The 21696-nt window shown below is 49.2% G+C and overlaps 1 protein-coding gene across 4 annotated transcripts; it reads left to right on the forward strand.

Moving 5' to 3' along the window:
* Positions 1–114: 114 nt before the first annotated feature.
* ago4 (argonaute RISC component 4) lies at positions 115–20868 on the forward strand. Of its 4 annotated transcripts, none has more exons than XM_061254064.1 (18): positions 115–304; positions 7135–7306; positions 8246–8366; positions 8577–8758; positions 9156–9292; positions 9722–9856; positions 10243–10330; positions 10786–10933; positions 11459–11578; positions 12066–12227; positions 13657–13805; positions 14407–14591; positions 16578–16737; positions 17108–17423; positions 17568–17702; positions 18073–18174; positions 18943–19142; positions 19488–20868. In XM_061254064.1, the coding sequence occupies exons 1-18, from the start codon at positions 286–288 to the stop codon at positions 19594–19596; spliced, it is 2640 nt and encodes an 879-aa protein (XP_061110048.1). In that variant the 5' UTR covers positions 115–285; the 3' UTR covers positions 19597–20868. The 4 variants fall into 4 exon arrangements, with proteins under 4 accessions (XP_061110048.1, XP_061110049.1, XP_061110050.1 ...); XM_061254065.1 differs by having other exon boundaries at positions 13672–13805; XM_061254066.1 differs by having other exon boundaries at positions 12066–12194.
* The last annotated feature ends 828 nt before the right edge of the window (positions 20869–21696 follow it).

Below are 21696 nucleotides of genomic sequence, written 5' to 3' on the forward strand. Positions count from 1 at the left end.
GCTTTTCCTTGTTCGTGCACCAAGCCTGCGCAAGCGCACAAACAATTCTGGGCAGAGAAGGGAAGCGTACTTCTTCCTCAGAAATTGTCCGCGCATGCTCAATGAGAACTTGCTTTAAATCACATAGAAGACAACGTCGCCCCGAAGTCCCGACAACCTTTGGATATCCTCGCATTCCTTCCATTTCTTAAATTAGCCCCGCTCAGCTTCGAGATACCGCCGCCAATTTCAGTGTCGGTACGGAGCCGCCAGGCCGGGACAGAGACGGAGAGAGAGCCCTCGGCCATGGAAGCGCTCGGACCCGGTAGGTAGTCAAATGAAGCAGCCCCGTGGTGTTTGGGGTGAGGGAGCTCGGATTACTATCTCACTGGGGGCCGTGGATTGAAGGTGGCTAACTAGCTAAGGCCTCGTTGGCAGAGCAGGAAAACAAATGAGGGATATAGTGGCCTTTGCTAGAGATTAATGACACACAAACGAAACGTGCAACCTGCCTAGTTGCCCTGTTAACTAAACAACCAATATTCAACGACAGACAGCTGACAGGAACTAGCAAGACAAATGTATATTAGTAGCTAAGTTCACATTTTGAGAGTGCGAACGGCATTGTGCCTGGTTGGGGATTTAACATTAATGAAGCTCTTCCGTGTGTTTTGGCTGTCGTCTATCTAGCAACGCAGCTTGTCGGTCGTTTCCTTTTCGTTCCATTTAGATGGCTTGAATAATCGTTGGTGAGAATCTGATTCTTTTATCAATAAGTTTGTCATTACAGATGGGTTTTTAGCCGGACACAAAATCAAGGTAACCTAGTTAGCTAGGTGACGTTGACTATGTTAACTGGCTTACGTTAACGACACGGCGTACCTTAAGTTAGCTCGGTAGTTAGCTATGGTGGCTATAATGGATAGCTAATTAAATGTCGTTTTGCTATCAAAATTCAGGTTTCCTGGCTGAATAGCATTGGCTTAATTAATTTTCAATTAATGCAATTAACGGAAGTTTGTTAAATGCTTGTAACGTTATTTTGTTAGACACCTGGTAAGCATCTTTTTTAGTGATCTAAAATCGCTTTACTTAACGTTACAGTGATGGGGATGACTCACTCCTGACACCAGCAATGACAATGGGTAGCAATCACCTGGGTAGGTTGATTGCAAACTCAACGGGCAACAGATCTAAAGATGTTAGCCTTCCGGCTGTCTTTGAAATCATATGTAGTGCTCATTGTTTAGTTGGTTAATGTAGAGTTAGCTGGCTAGCTAGTTGGCTACACATCTGACATTTCCACACTGGCTAGATGGTAAGTTAGCAGTTGTGCTATGCCATACCGGATGTTAGCAAACGTTAAGCACTATATTTAGGTATAGCTCACTTGATATTTTTAATTGTTTAAAGGGTTTGTCACCTGAAACGCACCTCTGTGAGTATTCCGTGTTCTCACGTATCTGGAACACTTAATCAACGTTAGATTATCTACGAGATAGCTAGAGCTAATTTGCTTGCATGTTAACTTGCGCTTCTGCGTGTACAACTCAGGTTACATTAACTAGCTAGTATGTTCGAAGATATGCGTTTATGCTATAGAATAGCATTCTACGACTGGGTTATCCATGCTGATGCGTGGGTAATATTGCTAACTGTTTGGATTTGTCCGTGCTGAAGATTAGCTAGCTGCAGTCCCTTTGTTTATGCTAACGTTAGGAGGTAATTTAACTGCCGATTTGAATAGCTTTGTAGGGGGGAAATGTAAACGTGACACATTTTAAATGGCTATTTCTGCATGTGTGTTTTGGTAGACTCATGCAAGGATAAATTACATGTAGCCAACTGTAACCTAAATGGTTGTGCATCGATTGAGCGGAAAGTGCGCTAATTTGTGGGATGCCCTCAGCTGAACGACAATAAGGACATTCCTAAATTGCATAAAATCATCTTTTAATAATTTTCGGCTATATTAGATTGCCAGGTACGTGTAGTTGATTGTCCCAACTATTCGTGATTGCAAGAGCCAGTAATGTATGGGCGATGAAGTCACCTGCATTTTTTTACTTTCATCTCATGCAGCCAGAGATCTACTTGGAAAATGATGCACCTTCTTTGGTTTATTGAACAGAATATTTGTTTGCAATAGGATGTATCGAATTCGCTTTACCTATGGCATTTACACTCATTTACCTGATATTGGTAACGTCTTTGTTTATTGTGTGCATTTCTAGAAATGGTAAACTTCCTTTGTTCAATGGCACATTTTTGTCACAGAATATCGACATTGACAGTGTTGTCATTTTATGTTTATTTTCTAAAAATCACAAACTTAAATGTAACATGTTTCTTTCTGGCCACTGTCATGTTAAAAATGTAATTTTCTGCTCCCCAAACAATATAAAGCTGGAGTTGATTTATATTTGGGTAGAACATTTCTGCTTTTTTGTTCCTTTTTTGTTTGTAAATATAATTGATATAATTGAACACAAAATCCGATAACTCGAAGCTTATTTTGAGGCAATGTGAACTTCTTCAGGCTTCACCCTGGCTTTAATGATGTTTGAGTCTCTTCTTTCAGTATTCTTGCCTTTCTCCAGGGCCCAGGACCTCAGCTAAACCTAACCATTCAAACAAATCATCCAGGCAATGAGCTGATTCAAAACCTCTGGTGTATTGAAAAGGGAACACCATTTGCACCCCTGGGAAGTCACTGCTTCACCTAGCGATAATCTCAGCAGTCATAGATTCAGTGCCTGGAAACCATGTGCAGTTCCCACTCCACTTTCAGTTCTTAATTGCTGGAAGGAAAAAAGAAAAGGTGTGAAGTTTATCCAGGACTGTAATGGGCCAGTAATTTGTGTGTTGGTCGTCATCAGCTGTCTTGGGGGGGTAAGAGTGGCCAGGTGTTGGATGGTGTTTGTGGTGGTGAGGGCGGCGGTGTGATGGGCTTGTCTTTACCTGCTGCTCCGTAATCCAGGTGATTTAAGTGTCAGCACAGATTGTCCTCCGTGTCATTGCTGACTCATTAATAACAGTGAGGTCGTCCAGGCTGCGGTCTAAGCCCTGCGCTGCTGCAGGTTGCAGGGGATGCAGGCCCATGCACCTATGCGTGCACATGCGTGTGTTCAGACGCTTGCATGCAGCTGTTGCATGCAGCACAATGCTTTTTGCTTCTGTGTGTTTATATGGAAGCCTGGTAAATTGAAAGTTTTTGTGCAGGTATTTTGGTCACTTGTCAGGTAGGCATCGACAAGTTGGTAGTTCTTTGATGGGGATTATTTAGCCTGGCCTCTGAGCAGAAGTGCGTTGTGGAACACTGGAAATTCCCCATCTCCCAGAATGGAAACTCCAGTATTTGGTCCGTCACTGAACTTGTCACTGCTGCGCTGTGTCGTATGTGTGGCTGTGGATTTTGACCACCGCCTGGTCGCTTCACTCAGAGCTTCCACTTCTGTGCTCGCCATTGGGGAAGTTTCAGTACAGAAGCAAGAGTATGTGGAGATCGTTGTGTTTGCCGTGGCTGTGCTTGCTGTTGAGGAAGTTTCAGTACAGAAGCAAGAGTATGTGGAGATCGTTGTGTTTGCCGTGGCTGTGCTTGCTGTTGAGGAAGTTTCAGTACAGAAGCAAGAGTATGTGGAGATCATTGGGTTTGCCGTGGCTGTGCTTGCTGTTGAGGAAGTTTCAGTACAGAAGCAAGAGTATGTTTAGATCGTTGTGTTTGCCGTGGCTGTGCTTGCTGTTGGGGAAGTTTCAGTACAGAAGCAAGAGTACGTGGAGATTGTTGTGTTTGCCGTGGCTGTGCTTGCTGTTGGGCGGCGTGATGGGGTTTGTCATCTGAAATGGGAGCGACTCCTTTCCGACCGGCGCGATTTCACACACTTAGCGCGTAATATGGGTGCAGATTCCGTCGCTTTCAGGTGATGAATTTTTGATGAGCCGTTTTCTGGAGCTCTACGCCTGCGGTGGTGCGTGCTCCAGGCTGGCAGCCCTCCATGCTCGACCCTCATCTGGCTCTTATTTATACCGCGGTGTCGTGTGCTGTAGAAGTTGTATTTTTCCCCTCATATTTGCACATTGTCAAATTTCAGCAGGAAGCTGAATTCAGCTATTCAGTTCTGTTCCACGCTGGGAATGGCCTCTGCTTTCCCAAGTACATCTTTCAATAGTACAGTACAGTTGTATCCAAAGCCACTTACAGTTGAATAGACTAAGGGAGATCCCTCCTGGAACAATGGGGTTCAGGGTCTTGCTGAAGAGCCCAACAGCTTAGCCACGAGGCTACAGGCTGTACCTGTATACCTGTCTTTCATGCAGTTTAATGACGGCAGTCCTCGGATGTGGACCATGTTTTCCTTCTCTTTGTAGTCCTGAAGGCATTTTCTGCAGATCTTTTTGTCTCTGTTCCTCTAAGCGGAATGACACCTGCTGTTGGGGCGGCAGCAGTAAGGTCTTTAGATTGCTCACGGTCTGAAAGCCATCGGGGAGATTTATGCAAACTTCTCCACTTCCAGCCCCACTGCAGACCTAGTCACCCAAATGTGCTTTGTACTAATTTGTGGAAAGTTCCTGAAATAAGATTGCTAAATGTACAAATTTGTTGACACAATAAAGACGCATTTTTCAAAAGAACTGTTCTTAATGGGGGAAAAATGTTTGTGTATGATAAGTCCATTCTGCTTTTAGTTTCTGTAAAGAACATTAATTTTTGGGGGGAAAAAAGCTTATGAGTCATCACTAATTTAACAACTTTAAAAACTTATAGAGTTTGCAAACCGTGCCAGTGGACCCTTAATGGCAGCTGGTAGAATGGTGTGCTGCAGGCTGGCATAGGGCCTGTCCAGGTCCCTGTTGGTTGGAATAGGGGCAAATGGCGGTTTGAAAGGCAGGAGGATGTCCCTCACAAAGCACTTTCTCCTCTGGTGCTCACACTGCCATTAGTTTACTCCTCCTCAGAGAGCACATTTTTGGCCTTTATTAGATCTTTGAGTCACACAGCTTTGTAAAATTAAATTGTATTTTGCTTGGTTCCGAATTACTACGTTTGTGTGCGGATGCATTGCCTTTGTGGGTGTTTTTGAAAGCGAGTGTGGAGCTCTTCGCTGTCAGAGCTGCATCTCGTTGGACAGGCCTTGTGCTGAGGAGAATGAGGAAGTGAGGTCGTAGACGAGCAGCTCAAGCCCGCTCATTTCCTGTGCGCTTCCAGAACACCGACTGGATTGGCCAGAGCAAGATGTCCTAAACCGGGCGCAGCATGGTGGCAGCCCGCTCTAAAGCAGCAGCGCGGCGTTCTGGCGTACCCCGGCCCACACACACACACACACACACACACACTTCAGACCTCCCCCGCCAGTTAGCCTCAGCAGCTGAGGGGGTTAAATATAGAGCGCACTCTGTTTTTGGTGAAAGTGGGCGCCCTGGCGTCAGGCCCTCCCCTCTCCCCGCCGGTCTTCCCCGGCCCCCCGCTGCGACCCTGTTGTTTTTGCGCTCGCTGAGCTTTTAGCGAGGGGCGGGGGGCGGGGGGAGGGGGGAACACGCCGTTTTGGAAGAGGATGCAGGCCGTGGGGTGAGGCGGGAGGGGCCGAGGCGCGGTTTGTCTCTCTCGCATCTCCATTGCTAACTGGAGCGTGCTGCTGCACGGTGGCTTGGACCCCCGCCACCCCCTGGCCGGCTTACAAAGCGCTCGTCCAGCACCTAAAATCTGAGGCGGTGCACGGTACCCGGTTCTGTGCAGTTTGCTTGTCGAGCCGGTGGTTCTGTATCTGCATCTTTTGACCTCACTACGACCGACTTTTATGATGTGGCTGTGTTTCGTACAGCAGTTAGTGTGCAATTAGCCCGGATAATTAATCTGACAGGAGACTTGCATGGAAGCGAGCCCATAATTCACTTGTACAGAAGCAGTGATTGATGATGGACTGCAGTCACTGTGTTGATCCAGAGCTCAAGGCTGTTCTAATCCACTATGGACTGCAGAACAGGGTAAAATACATAATTGTTTTCAATTGAAATCATTATTTTTGCTGAGTTGATCTTGCTTGATGCAATTGAGCCAACCAAGAGCACTAGAAGGCTGGATTTGCACTTTCACAGGTTATTTCACAGGTTCCGGTACACCTCAGTAAAGAGTTTTAAGTATTTGATTCCGAAACAATTGACCCACGTCTAATGGGCTGAGCCCATGGTTGCCTCCTCTGCCATCCGCACTGAAAGGGCACAGTTGGCCTCTCTAACATGGAGAACCTTATTCAGCTGCTGGAGCCCAGTCTAACCCCTGGGCCAGTCTGATAGCAGGACCTGCGGCCTGAGGATCCGGTAGATTTCCCTCTGGATCAGACACTGTGGCACTGAAGCTGCTGGCTGCACCTTCACCTCACGCTCTCCAGGAATGAAGAGGGAACGTGAGCTTTTCCCTATAAATACAAGCCATTCCAAGAATCAGCTGAAACGCTTTACCAGTGCTTAAACACAAACGAATAAAGGAATACACAACACATGCCTGACCATCTGTTCCTTAAAAAACATTTTATTTGCTAGTTAAACTCTAAATGCTGTTAAATGCCAAATTCTTGCTAAATTGGAAGAAGACCTCTAGAACCAATTCCCTGTCTGAACGTTACATGTGTTTTCTGTTGGCCTGTAAAATGTGTGAGGTTTGGTGGAAATATGGAGACGTTTGCAGAAGGGCGGCTGGTGAAGATGAGCACATGGAGCTCTGTGCTGCAGAATGCTGTGTGGCGGTAATCCGGGCCTTAGCGCCATACCCCCCCCCCCCTTCCTCTCCCCAGCCCTGCTGCTGTCTGTCTGAGACACTGCTCTTTGTCTGGGGGGCTCTGAGTTTAAAGGCCGGGGTGGAGTGTGCTGGTGCTGTGTGGGGGGGTCAGTATTGTTCTCCATTGTTGGGTTATTGGCCCGGGCCCTCCCTGTGTCAGGGGCCAGGTCACTCCCAGTTCCTTTTCTGTTCCCGCTCGTGCGCCCGTGACCTCACACAGAGTTCGCTCCCCGCCCACACGAGGAAAATACCAGCGGGCTCCGAGAACCATTATTTACTCACTGTCTTCACGCTGAGTTGTGTAAAGTGCATAAGTAGCCCTGGTTATGGGACGGAGTCTCCCTCTTTAATGGTTAATTTGAGCGCAATGTCGTCCTCCCCAGGCCCGCCTGCCCCCCCCTCCCTCTTCCAGCCCCCGCGGCGGCCCGGATTGGGCACCGTGGGGAAGCCCATCCGCCTGCTGGCCAACCACTTCCAGGTGCAGATCCCCAAGATCGACGTCTACCACTATGACATCGACATCAAGCCGGAGAAGCGCCCGCGGAGGGTCAACAGGTAAGCGCCGGAAAGTGCCGGAGTGTGTCTCTCTCCACGCAGCCGTCTGTGCCTGTAAAGGCTGGTTTATACTGTGTCAGGTGACATTCATTATATACTGCGTAAATTAAATATGTAACAACGACCATAGTCAATGTCGGGCAACATTGGAACCTTCATGAACTATCTGCGAGTATAAACTACCCTTAATCCTGCTTTCCACTAAGCTGCCTCATTTCAGTATCGTATGCATCGTATTTTATTTAGTTTTACATTCAGCATGTTGTTTTTATATCCCCAGATCTTTTTTTGGTCACAAAAAAAACATTCCACAGCTATGTTAAGTGGTGTAGCAAACTAATAGCGAATAAATATAACTGCAGTAAGTAAACAAGGTTTGTATATTGGCAGTGGATTGCTGTGGTTTGAGTTGTGTGGGTGGGGCTTGATGGTGATGAGAGAAGGTGGTTGGCTGGATGGTAGAAGGGTTGATTGTTTAGGATACTGGGGTTGGACAGAGGGAGGAACAATGAAGTTGGATTAAACTGGGCCAAAGGAATTTTTAAAAGATTGATGTAGCCCTGGGTGGCACTGATTGGTCTCTCACGTTGAGCTGTGATTGGCTGTTGTATTTTTCAGTGCATTGCGACAGGCTCACTGTCTCTTTGCGTAATGGTCCCGATTGGCCGGCTGGCATCTTTGATCATGTTTGAGGCTGCAGGGCTGTGTGAGATTTTGGGCAGGTGCACAGACCGTTATGGTGTGCGGACCAGCTCGTGTAGTAACTGTAGTGCATTGGCAGAGCCTCCCATATTACTTACAGGACACTGAATCTGTGTAGGATTTCTCACGGCATGATGCCCATTAACAAGACTTCTGTATTCATCTCTTTGAAGGACTTGACAGTTTATTTCAGTTTGTCACAGCTTTGGCTGATTGGTTTACTGCTCTCTCTCACAGGGAGGTTGTGGACACCATGGTTCGGCACTTTAAGATGCAGATCTTTGGGGACCGGCAACCGGGGTATGATGGGAAGAGGAACATGTACACAGCTCACCCGCTGCCCATCGGGAGAGACCGGGTAAGGAGCACACACCATTGCGTGTGAAAGCCTTACTGCTCACTTTCTCTGAGGGGCTCTTCTGCTCTGGGTCACACTGACGGCTTGCAGTCTGCTAGTACTCCCTTGTGCCCTTGGAGTTTATTCCTCCTGCCTATTTCCCTCTTCTTTTCTATCCCTGTTCTCATACTGCATACCGTGCATCACTTTATTTTGCCCTCCCTCTCGCAGGTGGATCTGGAGGTGACGTTGCCGGGCGAGGGTAAGGATCAGACGTTTAAGGTGTCCCTGCAGTGGGTGTCAGTGGTCAGCCTGCAGATGCTTCTGGAAGCTCTGTCGGGACACCTGAACGAGGTCCCGGAGGACTCGGTGCAGGCCCTGGACGTCATCACCCGCCACCTGCCCTCCATGAGGTACGGCGCGTTAGGAACCAGATACGGCCCCAGCAATTCTGCCTTCTCAAGCTCCTTATTGTCACCGGTGCAGAAGGCTGAGTGTTAAATGGGAGTGAGTCATGCTGTCCGGTGAAAAAAAATACCATTATAATTAGCCAAGGGTGTGTCTTCATACCATTGCTACTGGTGAAACGGTTAGGTGTCCGGTGTCTGGTGTCAGGTGATCAACTGGAGTAGTTCTAAAGATGCCAGGTCACCGCAAGGCAGCTGATATATTACATAAAATAAAATTAACGTCAATTTTCAGAAATTTCAGGAATGCGTTTTGATATTAATTCATTGTTTGTATCTGTGATACTGCTCTGCACACGCTCTTTGGTATAGGTAGCACTAATGTTAACCCCCTCCTGCACAGGTACACCCCGGTGGGGCGCTCCTTCTTCTCCCCGCCGGAGGGGTACTATCACCCCCTTGGTGGGGGGCGGGAGGTGTGGTTTGGCTTCCACCAGTCGGTCCGTCCTGCCATGTGGAACATGATGCTCAACATTGACGGTGAGTTGATGTGTATTGTGTTATGTAGCATTCTGCTCCTTTGTGTTACATTGTTGCATTATGTTTCATTACGTTGCATTGCTCATTGCTGTATTTCCTTACACATTGTTACCTTACATAGCTGCATTATGTTGCCTTGCATAGCTGCATTATGTTATCGTACATAGCTGCATTATGTTACCTTACATGGCTGCATTATGCTGCATTGCATTACTACATATGACATTGCTACATTACATAACATTACATTTCATTAAAATCATCAGATGCTCTTCTCCAGAGGAACTTGTAAGGGAACAGAAATGATTCCACCTTAGTAACATGAGTCACAGATCTTCCCAGGCAACACAATTCCCAAATTCCCATGTATCTGCATATTTGCGCATGCTGAAAAGTAAGGACCATCTTGTACATGTGTCCTCCCCATAGTGTCGGCGACGGCGTTCTACCGTGCCCAGCCAGTGATCGAGTTCATGTGCGAGGTGCTGGACATCCAGAACATCAACGAGCAGACCAAGCCCCTCACCGACTCACAGCGTGTCAAGTTCACCAAGGAGATCCGCGGTGAGCACCGACCCGTTCAGCCCTGCTGTCCGCCTTCAGCGAAGGCCATCCACTCAGACATCTCTGACATCCAAAGCTAATCTCTGGATCTTGGAGTGAAGAGTGACAGGCTGAGATCTGATTTTGCACTCTGCCGTGACTATTTTCAGTGGACCTCCACGGCAGGAAGTGACATCATCTTTGCCACTCTCTCTTCTTCCCCCGTACTGTGCGTGTCCTTTTGTCCTGCCTCCGTTCAGGATGTCTCGGTCTGTTGTTGGGGAAGTAGCTGTTGATCCGCTTGCGTTCTGTACTCAGTGCGGAACATTAAACAACGGCGTTTGGCTGTGTGCCGGATACGGGGACGGCCGTTTTAAACAAACTCTCACTTTCCCGCCTCCGCTCAGGTCTGAAGGTGGAGGTGACGCACTGTGGGCAGATGAAGAGGAAGTACCGCGTATGCAATGTCACCCGCCGCCCAGCCAGCCATCAGACGTGAGTGTCCCAGCGCGTTTCTGGAGCGGCCGTATCGCGTGTGTCACAAGCGCTTCTCATTCCCAGCTTCCCATCGGGGCACGGCTGATACGGGGCTCATTTCTCTCGCCTGTTGATTTAAGTATCGGCCTCTTCCCTGCGTGACTACATTAGCCGCGCAGTTCATAAATCTATTGGCTTTATAATGAACTGCTGGCGGAAGAATAAGATGAGATGATATACACGCAGTCATCTATCTCTGATAGAAATGGCTACAGGCAGGTATTATTTCTAGTGGATGTGCAAGAAGGACATAATGTCAGTAATGTGTGTATTGGATAGTAATATTTGTAGAATGTATTAGAAGTAGAATTTTGGATTGAAGTTATGAGGTCCCCTCGGGGTAATGAAATGGCTGGCCAGAGTGCGGAACGTCTCGGTGTCTCCATGGTGACTGTCTGTCTGTCCGTCCGCAGGTTCCCGCTGCAGCTAGAGAACGGCCAGGCCATGGAGTGCACGGTTGCGCAGTATTTTAAACAGAAGTACAGCCTGCAGCTGAAGTACCCCCATCTGCCCTGCCTGCAGGTGGGGCAGGAGCAGAAGCACACCTATCTGCCCCTGGAGGTGAGGACACTCTCTGCAGCATGAGCATTAGCCTCTCACTGCTCACTGTGTTGGCAGTGGCAGATACAACCGCTAACTTTATCGCTAGCATCGCTAGCTCATTTTTCACTTTGGTTTCATTTTATGTTCTTCACGAAGCTTACTAATTTAACTTGGATTTATGTAGCTATAGGCAATATGAGTTCTATCATTCATAAATATTTTGCTTGGCAAGCTCATGGGAGTAGCAGTGCTTCAAACATCAAACACTGCAATATTGAAAAGACTTGAATATATGAAGTAATATTGAGTAGAATAGACCATGGTCGGTTAAGCTGTCCCTGAAAGCCCCCTTGTACCCCTGCAAGTATACTCATGTGCGTTTGTGAACTTTACTCAGGGGCCCAGCTGCAGCTTTTTGGTCAGGATTCAAACATGGAACCCCCTTGGTTTTGCATGGCAAATGTGTGATGTAAAAACAGGCTTGACCTCCTCGGCTTCTGTGTGACATGATTGATGGTTGATGCCCTTGTTTGCCCCTGGCAGGTGTGTAACATTGTGGCAGGGCAGCGCTGCATCAAGAAGCTAACCGATAATCAAACCTCCACCATGATCAAAGCCACTGCACGGTCCGCCCCTGACAGACAGGAGGAGATCAGCCGGCTGGTGAGTGCTGCCCCTCCATGGCTGGAGGGTGAAGTGCGACATTGGAGCACTAATTTGGCTGGCCATTATACCAACCTATTTAACTCTGTTCTCTCCAAATCAATAAAGCTCCTGTTTTGTTGAAGGCTTTGTACGGGCCAAGAAGAATGGATGTTCATACACTCCTCCTTTATGAGTTAGGCACTCGTCTCTCTTAATTACTCTAACATGGCTTTTTGCGAACACCTGTAATAGTCCAGCGACAGAGCGCCACTGCGACCAATGACATGTCGCTGTCGCTAGCCGTTACGAAATATGGTTTATACTCTGGCCAAACTGGAGTGCGCTTGACAAAGACCACAGTCCACGTCAGGAGACCATAGAACGTTCACGAACGTTTTGTGATTTCAGTTGAGTGACACTGTCGCTGGACTATAAACTAGCCAGGGAAAAGTCACTGAGAAGCCGTCCGTTATAATCTCTCTCTCTCCCGCCCTCCTGGCGACAGGTCAAAAGCAACAGCATGGTGGGCGGGCCTGACCCCTATCTGAAAGAGTTTGGCATCGTGGTGCACAACGACATGACGGAGGTGACAGGGCGGGTCCTCCCAGCGCCCATGCTGCAGTATGGGGGCCGGGTGAGTACAGACACTGGGAGGGACTGTGGCCGGGTGAGTACTGGGGCGCGGGGCTGGGTGAGTACGGGCGGGTGGCTGAGGGGACTAACCCCGGGGAAGACCATCAGACTCGGCCCCATCCCTCGCGGGGTGGCGGCCTCCTTCGGGCTCCACGCCGCCTGTGCTCGCTGGACGGAAGCTCCAGGGGGTTTGTGTGGTGTCGCCGAGGGCCAGGCTGACAGAACTCAAAATGGACACAGAAACTGACTTATCCCCCCTGCAGAGGGGCGGGAGTGTCTCGCTGTGGCTGTGGTGTGCGGACTAGCCTCAGTTCTCTTCATTTCACCACCTCGGTGAGCCCTTACACTGGGTCTGGCCATGGTCCTGTCTCTGGGTGTATCCCATGGTGCAAAATGAGGCCCCTTGTGTCTACACACCTACCGCCTTTTAAATACTGTCTTATGAGTCATCACCGTCTTATGAGCCAACCAAATTTTATCTGCAACAGAGGTATTTTGGCCCAGTTCTTTTGCTGTATCGCATCATTGCCCAACTCCTCATCCTTGGAGTGACTTGTGGGTAATGGAGTCTTATTGTCTTCCCCCAGTTTGGCTGAGAATTGTGAGTGTTGTGGGCATGTTGTTTTTCTGAAAGCACACCATAAACACTTGTCTGTGATTGGGTCGGGCGGGGTTTGTGCGCCGTGCGGCTCAATCGAAGGCAAGAGCATCTTGGATGTGGAAAGAAAAGCAATGTGCCGTTTCTGTGTAATGTGTAACCTATCTGTGCAGCAGCATGTTATGTGCTGCATTAGAAGCTATCGCCTGATGGAAAAAATCCTATTTTTATCACGTGTGAATGTGTAATTAGCTGGTGTTCACTGAAGATTTGAGCTCCAGTTCTCCAGGGCAGAGTTCCTGTTTGTTACATGGGTGACGTGAATAACACCTATTGAGCACCTTCATTCTGGATTCTAAAAACGCCCATGTTCAATTGACTAACAAAATGAATGTGGAACCACACATGGAGCACTGGAGTTAAGCTGCAGGCAATATCACTGAAGAAAGCACCATTTTGTGTTTGTGTAATGTGCACTAGCGCCTTTCTGCCTCGTACAGAGATGCTTTACATAGACGTTAGCTGTAACAATGATAGATTTATAGTGCCAGCTGCGCAACGTATATGGTGTTTTATACAGTGTGTGCGGTGTGGGTATTTTTGGGAGCGGGTTGGGGATTGCTGCATGGGGTGTGGGCTCTTATGAGAAATCTGTACATCTGAATTTGCTGCTTAACTCTCCCCTTGTTGTGATGCATCTAGAGACTTTTTAACCAGCGGGGGTTGGGGATAGGTTTTGGTGGTGGTGGTGGGGGGGGTGGTCTGGATTTTGCTTGTCCCTAGATGCAGTGCGGTTGGTGGGGTGGGGGGCAGGGTGTGCTGTGTGGTGTTGGGGGTGAAGTGGAGGGGTTCACTAAGAGCTCAGGGACTCTCTCCGCAGAACAAAACAGTGGCCACGCCCAATCAGGGCGTGTGGGATATGAGGGGGAAGCAGTTCTACGCCGGCATCGAGATCAAGGTGTGGGCCGTCGCCTGCTTCGCCCCTCAGAAGCAATGCCGAGAAGACCTGCTCAAGTGAGTGTGCAGTCTCCCTCTTTCCCCCCCCTTTTCTCCCTCTTTCCACTTCCTCTTTCTGCTACTTTTCGTTCTCTTTTTAGCCTTTTTTTGCCCTCTCCTCACCTCCTTTTCTTCCTCTTCCACCGTCTTGTCCCTTTCTTTGCTCCTTCTACCTCTTCTCTCTTTCTTCCCTCCCCCTCACTTTGCTTTCAGTGCTGTCTCATAATCCCTCAGTGTTTCAGTGTGCCTCTATATGCTCTCAGAATGAGAATAAGTTACCATACAGCTGCCCAGACAGGTGGGGTGTGTGTTAGTTCGCTAAAAAATGATCCAGCCTTGTCACACAGTCGTCACTACGTGCCCGCTTGTACACACCCTCTGTATGCCTTGTGTGTGTCCGCCGTACACTGGACACCATTTGGGCTCTGCATGGTGGAGTTGCTCCTCTGTTGTAACCCTGTGTGTGTCCGCCGTACACTAGACACCATTTGGGCTCTGCATGGTGGAGTTGCTCCTCTGCCATTACCCTGTGTGCGTCCTCCATACACTGGACTCCATTTGGGCTCTGCATGGTGGAGTTGTTCCTCTGTTGTAACCCTGTGTGCTGTCCTGTCTCCAGGAGCTTCACTGACCAGCTACGCAAGATCTCCAAGGACGCAGGGATGCCCATCCAGGGCCAGCCCTGCTTCTGCAAATACGCCCAGGGAGCCGACAGCGTGGAGCCCATGTTCAAACACCTCAAGATGTCCTACGTCGGGCTGCAGCTCATTGTGGTCATCCTCCCGGGGAAAACTCCTGTCTACGGTGAGAGAGGAGGAGCTGTGTCCCTAGTGCTGTATGTGGGGATGTGTAAAAACCGCCTGAAAGCAACTGTCATACAGTGGGGCAAAAAAGTATTTAGTCGGCCACCAATTGTGCAAGTTCTCCCACTTAAAAAGATGAGAGAGGCCTGTAATTTTCATCGTAGGTACACTTCAACTATGAGAGACAGAATGGGGGGAAAGAATCCAGGAAATCACATTGTAGGATTTTTAATGAATTAATTGGTAAATTCCTCGGTAAAATAAGTATTTGGTCACCTACAAACAAGCAAGATTTCTGGCTCTCACAGACCTGTAACAGCTCCTCTGTCCTCCACTCGTTACCTGTATTAATGGCACCTGTTTGAACTCGTTATCAGTATAAAAGACACCTGTCCACAACCTCAAACAGTCACACTCCAAACTCCACTATGGCCAAGACCAAAGAGCTGTCAAAGGACACCAGAAACAAAATTGTAGACCTGCACCAGGCTGGGAAGCCTGAATCTGCAATAGGTAAGCAGCTTGGTGTGAAGAAATCAACTGTGGGAGCAATTATTAGAAAATGGAAGACATACAAGACCACTGATAATCTCCCTCGATCTGGGGCTCCACGCAAGATCTCGCCCCGTGGGGTCAAAATGATCACAAGAACGGTGAGCAAAAATCCCAGAACCACACGGGGGGACCTAGTGAATGACCTGCAGAGAGCTGGGACCAAAGTAACAAAGGCTACCATCAGTAACACACTACGCCGCCAGGGACTCAAATCCTGCAGTGCCAGACGTGTCCCTCTGCTTAAGCCAGTACATGTCCAGGCCCGTCTGAAGTTTGCTGGAGAGCATTTGGATGATCCAGAAGAGGATTGGGAGAATGTCATATGGTCAGATGAAACCAAAATAGAACTTTTTGGTAAAAACTCAACTTGTCGTGTTTGGAGGAGAAAGAATGCTGAGTTGCATCCAAAGAACACCATACCTACTGTGAAGCATGGGGGTGGAAACATCATGCTTTGGGGCTGTTTTTCAGGACGACTGATCCGTGTAAAGGAAAGAATGAATGGGGCCATGTATCGTGAGATTTTGAGTGAAAACCTCCTTCCATCAGCAAGGGCATTGAAGATGAAACGTGGCTGGGTCTTTCAGCATGACAATGATCCCAAACACACCGCCCGGGCAACGAAGGAGTGGCTTCGTAAGAAGCATTTCAAGGTCCTGGAGTGGTCTAGCCAGTCTCCAGATCTCAACCCCATAGAAAATCTTTGGAGGGAGTTGAAAGTCTGTGTTGCCCAGCGACAGCCCCAAAACATCACTGCTCTAGAGGAGATCTGCATGGAGGAATGGGCCAAAATACCAGCAACAGTGTGTGAACCTTGTGAAGACTTAAAGAAAACGTTTGACCTCTGTCATTGCCAACAAAGGGTATATAACAAAGTATTGAGATGAACTTTTGTTATTGACCAAATACTTATTTTCCACCATAATTTGCAAATAAATTCTTTAAAAATCAGACAATGTGATTTTCTGGATTTTTTTTTTTTTTCTCATTTTGTCTCATAGTTGAGGTATACTTATGATGAAAATTACAGGCCTCATCTTTTTAAGTGGGAGAACTTGCACAATTGGTGGCTGACTAAATACTTTTTTGCCCCACTGTAATTCTTTTGAAACTGTCGAAAGCCTACAGGTCCCTTAGAGCTACCTCGGCATAATTATATCGTGTTGAAATGGCTTATTGAGATAATATTTGGTGAATACAGATCAGTGTAGTTGGCACAGTTCCATCAATGGAAAAGGGTAACTTATACCAAATGTTCACATGGCCAGATGCTAATGATTCATTAATTTTAATATTAATGAAGGATGGCGTGTAGCATAGTGGGATGGTGCTGCAGTAGGAAGCACCGTCCTATGTGTGTGTTGTGTTGGAGAAAAGGCCTGTGTTTGGTGCGGTTACTGAACGCTCTCCGTCTCTCTCTCTCTCCCCCCAGCGGAGGTGAAGCGGGTGGGGGACACTCTCCTGGGAATGGCCACTCAGTGCGTGCAGGTGAAGAACGTGGTGAAGACCTCCCCCCAGACCCTGTCCAACCTCTGCCTGAAGATCAACGCCAAGCTGGGCGGAATCAACAACGTGCTGGTGCCCCATCAGAGGTGGGCGAGGGACGGGATGGGCGGGGTCTGGGCGGGGCTATGGGGTGAATACTGGCGTGAGGCCGTGTATAATAGTGCGTTCTTGACTTCCAATTCCGGGTCGGAATCTCAACTGCCTTGAGAGAGCTCAGAGTTTGCAAGATGATGAGGAACATGCTGCAGCTGAACATAGCTTCATTGTTGAACATTGTGTTTTTAATGTATTTATTTTAGCTTTTTTCCATTATTCCAAACATGCATGAACGTAGTATGGTTGAAGTGGCGCTAAATGCGTCGGCCTTTTATCCGAGTTCCGACCTTCCGACACATAAGTTTGTATGAGGCTGTGAGGTCACGGTGAGCTCACAGTGTGTCGCTCCCGCCCCTCCAGGCCCTCGGTGTTCCAGCAGCCGGTCATCTTCCTGGGGGCGGATGTGACGCACCCCCCCGCGGGGGACGGGAAGAAGCCCTCCATCGCGGCCGTGGTGGGCAGCATGGACGGCCACCCCAGCCGCTACTGCGCCACGGTGCGCGTGCAGACGTCCCGCCAGGACCTGTCCCAGGAGCAGCTCTTCAGCCAGGAGGTCATCCAGGACCTCACCAACATGGTGCGAGAGCTGCTCATCCAGTTCTACAAGTCCACCCGCTTCAAGCCCACGCGCATCATCTACTACCGGGGCGGCGTCTCCGAGGGACAGATGAAGCAGGTGGGTCTGGCGGCTTCAGCCTGCCCGCAGAATACTGCCTCTATCTGCTGCTGTCCGCCTCGACTTCTACCCCTCACCCCTCTCTCCTCTGCCTCTGACCCCTCTCTCACCTCCCTCCCTCTCTCCCTGGCTCTGTGTGTTTAGGTGGCGTGGCCAGAGCTCATAGCGATCAGGAAGGCGTGTATCAGCCTGGAGGAGGACTACAGGCCGGGCATCACCTACATCGTGGTGCAGAAACGCCACCACACCCGGCTCTTCTGCTCCGACAAGGCCGAGAGGGTGAGACGCTTCCGCTGAGCTCGTCCTGCGGGCTGCGTGGGGCTGGAACCTGGGAGGCGTGTAACTGGAACCTTCCTATTGTAGCCAGTGGGGTGCTGAGCTGTCCTTTTAGCATTACCGTTTTAGCTCCTGGGTTATATTGAGTTTGCCCAGTGAGTTTTAGCATTAGCGTTTTAGCTCCTGGGTTATATTGAGTTTTATCCAGTGAGCTTTAGCGTTAGCATTTTAGCTTGTGGGTTATATTGACTTTGGCCAGTGGGCTGTAGTAGTGCTCGTTATGGTCGGTGCCTGCTTACTGTGGGTAAGGTGTGCTAAGGAAAGAGTCCTCTGCTCTTCTCTCTGATTCATTGATCTCTCTCGCCCCCTGCAGGTGGGTAAGAGCGGGAACGTTCCAGCTGGCACCACAGTGGACAGCACCATCACACACCCCTCCGAGTTTGACTTCTACCTGTGCAGCCACGCAGGAATTCAGGTGGGTGCCATGACAACACTGTCAACTCCCTCGCCATAGAGCATTCGTGCGGCGTGATCTCTCTACAGTGACCTCTTGTCATTTCTGTGCCAGTTGCTTGTTTTGGTCGATGATTGAATACCGATTGTTTTTAATACTGAAAAGTTTTCAGGGCCCTGTTTCACAAAGAGGGTTTACGGAGTCAGCTGGATAACTACACTGAGTAACGCACCGGAAACCCTCCCAAATATGGGCCGTCGATTGAAGTCTTGAAGAGTTATTCTTGGTTGTACTTGTTGCAGTTATCCAGCTAACACAGTAATCCTGCTTTGTGAAATGCCTTCCTGGAGTCTGTCATACTGATATATCAGTAATGTCAGTTTGAGACAGCCATTTTGTAGTAATGTGTGAGTTTGAGAGAGCCATATTGTAGGAATGTGTGAGTTTGATAGAGCCATGTTGTAGTAATGCGGTTGGAGAGGGCCATGTTGTAGTAATGTGTGAGTTTGAGTGAGCTATGTTTTAGTAATGTGTGAGTTTGATAGAGCTATGTTGTGGTAATGTGTGAGTTTGAGAGAGCCATGTTGTAGGAATGGGGGTTGGAGAGAGCCATGTTGTAGTAATGCGGTTGGAGAGAGCCATGTTGTAGTAATGCGGTTGGGGAGGGCCATGTTGTAGTAATGCGGTTGGAGAGAGCCATGTTGTAGTAATGCGGTTGGGGAGGGCCATGTTGTAGTAATGCGGTTGGAGAGAGCAGTCCTGTTGACCTGTGTCTGCCCTCTGCTCCAGGGGACCAGTCGGCCCTCGCACTACCACGTCCTCTGGGACGACAACTGCTTCACGGCGGACGAGCTGCAGCTGCTGACCTACCAGCTGTGCCACACGTACGTGCGCTGCACGCGCTCCGTCTCCATCCCCGCACCGGCCTACTACGCCCGCCTCGTGGCCTTCCGCGCCCGCTACCACCTGGTGGACAAGGACCACGACAGGTGAGCCCCCGGCCGTGGGGGGGTGGGGTTAGGCTAGCAGGGCTGTGGCCCGCTCCACAGGCAACAGGTTTTACTGGCTGCCCGTAGCCGCCAGCGTTTAACATTGCTGTGCGGTACTGGTTCAGTTCCTGCTTTTTGTGCTTGAACTGGGGCTCGGCTGTGGAGGGTTACAGTTTCATGGCTTTAAGGGAAATATGTTTGCGATGCTGTTCTTACAACATTCTCCCCCCCCTCTCTACCCCCCTCTCTCTCCCTCTCTCTCCCTCTCTCTCCCTCTCTCCCCCTCTCTCCCCCTCTCTCCCCCTCTCTCCCCCTCTCCCTCCCTCTCCCCCTCTCTCTCCACAGTGCGGAGGGCAGTCATGTTTCGGGTCAGAGTAACGGACGGGATCCTCAGGCTCTGGCCAAGGCGGTTCAGATTCACTATGACACCCAGCACACCATGTACTTCGCCTGATCAACACCACCAGCAGAGGGTGCTCTTCTCCCTTTCTATCATTGCCTGTTTTCCCTTCCTCTCTCTTTCTCCCTCTCTCCGTTTTGTTTTTCCTCTCCCTCTCTTTCTTTCTCTCTCTCTCTCTCTCTCTCTCGTTCCCTCTCTGTCTGGCTTGCTCTCTCTCTGCACCAAAGCGGTTGCGAAGCCAGGGGACCGCTCATCTGTCCAGTAGAAAGGGCCGGTCCCAGTCGAGCCGCCTCCTACCAGCAATCCCAGGATTCTCAGAGGCACCGAGAGACCGTTGGTTTCCGATGCACAGAGGGAAGAAAAACACATTGAGCCATTTTTAAGTTTAAGTTTAATGTCTTCGTTTTTTTGTTATTTTTCTTTTCTTTTGTAACACACTGAGCATGAGCAAACGGGAGCCAGTATAAGCAGACAGCTCTCATCCTTACAGCTTACCTGGACTGTTCTTTTCTTTTTTTTACCTCAAGCTCAAATGGGCTCAAAGAAATCACTGTCTGGGGAGGTGGGATGGGCATGGGGTGTGCATGTTATGGGGAAGACGGTTGATAATGAGTTTCATATATAAATATACACACACACATGCATATATATATATATTTTTCTTTTTTTCCGTGATTGTGTTCTAGCTCTCCTTTTTTGTCTTTTACAAGCGAGGTGACCTGCTTATCCACACCCATAATTACTCTCCCGTTTTGTGTTGAGCGAGTGTTTTACGTGTACGTGTGTGTGTGTACGTGCGCGGGCGTGTGTGTGTGCATTTCATGGCGGGCCACTGAATTGTAAAGGAAGGTTGAGGTGGAGTTAACTGCTGTAAATGCCTCAGATTTAATGTTTTTATATACATATATATATAATTATACACATCTATATAAACAAATTTAAATGGACAATTCCGCCGGCTCGCCGGAGCAGGTGGCTGTGTGTAGCAGTAGCACCGTCTGTGTTCTGGCCTGTGTAGGGCGGGGCGGGGGAGAGGGCGACCACAGTTTGGGCGGAGCCCGGGTTTGATTGGCACGGGCCGGTGGACCCTCCCCCACCCCCTTAGTCTCCGCCCGTTTTACAGCACTGACGAGGGGGGCCTCCTCTTTTCTTATGCATTTATAAATGAAAACAAGAAGCAGATTTGTAAGAGTTTAATATAAAATGTTTTGTGGCTGTTGTTAGAGTAGACTATCTTTGTCGTCGGTATTATGATTCTTTATTGTGAGTAATGGTGTAGTAAGCAGGCCAGGCTGTGGTGTGTGGACGGATGCATTAAAAAGGGTTGGGGGGGAGGGAGGGAGGGGGGGGGTGTGTTTATTTGGAATTGGCGATATCAATTGTGACCCCCTCCAGTGACGCACTATCATAGGCTCCTGTAGTTCCTAGTGAGTTTGCGGTCCCCATCTGTGGGTACGGGTAGGGGGCCCGTTGTGGTTTTGTTCAATCCGCAGCCATAGATGGCTCTCCTCTTCAGTAGAAGAGTGAATATAGATCTACGGGGAGGAGCGCGTGGATTGGCCGATCGTTGCCAGCACTTCGACTGTGGGAGGGGTCACGGAACGGAAAAACCAATGACAATCGGAATTTGGGAGAGGGAAACGAGGGCTTCTGGGAGGGGCGGGGGCGAAGAGCCACATGTGGTAGTTAGTGGTTTGAATCCTAGACATAAAATGTGTTTCTAATTACTGTTTGTGTGTATTTCAACATGTAAATCTATTAAAGGCTGTACTTTCGGGTAGGGAGGGGGGGGGGTTCTTTGTAACCAGCCATCTTGTGACAAAGCATAGCACTGCCCTTGCACCCCGGTGTGGCCCTGCGTGCCCCTCCCTGTCCGCCTCCCGGGGCACCGTGCGCACTCCTCGTCAGGGGGGACCGCTCACACGAAACCCTTTTGTAATAAACCACCTCTGAAGCAGCAGGTTTGCTATGAATGAGTTTGAGCGCCTGCCTGTCGCGGGGTGAGCGCATGTGGGGGAGGGGGAGGGGGGGGTGGCAGTGAGGTGGGGGCTCTGTTGTCACGCAGTAACGGGGGCGGGGGGGGGGGTGGTGGCGGGGAGGGCCTGTTGGAATGGTTGGAGTGTTTTGAAGGTGACTGAGGGGGGGACTGGATGC

Source organism: Conger conger, chromosome 9 (assembly GCF_963514075.1).
Source record: "Conger conger chromosome 9, fConCon1.1, whole genome shotgun sequence".
In the NCBI taxonomy this organism is placed as follows: domain Eukaryota; kingdom Metazoa; phylum Chordata; class Actinopteri; order Anguilliformes; family Congridae; genus Conger; species Conger conger.

What these genes read in the sequence shown, in the direction of transcription:
- ago4 (XM_061254064.1), top strand. An exon ending in AGGAGGAGATCAGCCGGCTG is followed by an intron (nt 11,579 to 12,065) that starts GTGAGTGCTGCC and finishes TCCTGGCGACAG; the next exon opens with GTCAAAAGCAACAGCATGGT. An exon ending in TGCCGAGAAGACCTGCTCAA is followed by an intron (nt 13,806 to 14,406) that starts GTGAGTGTGCAG and finishes TCCTGTCTCCAG; the next exon opens with GAGCTTCACTGACCAGCTAC.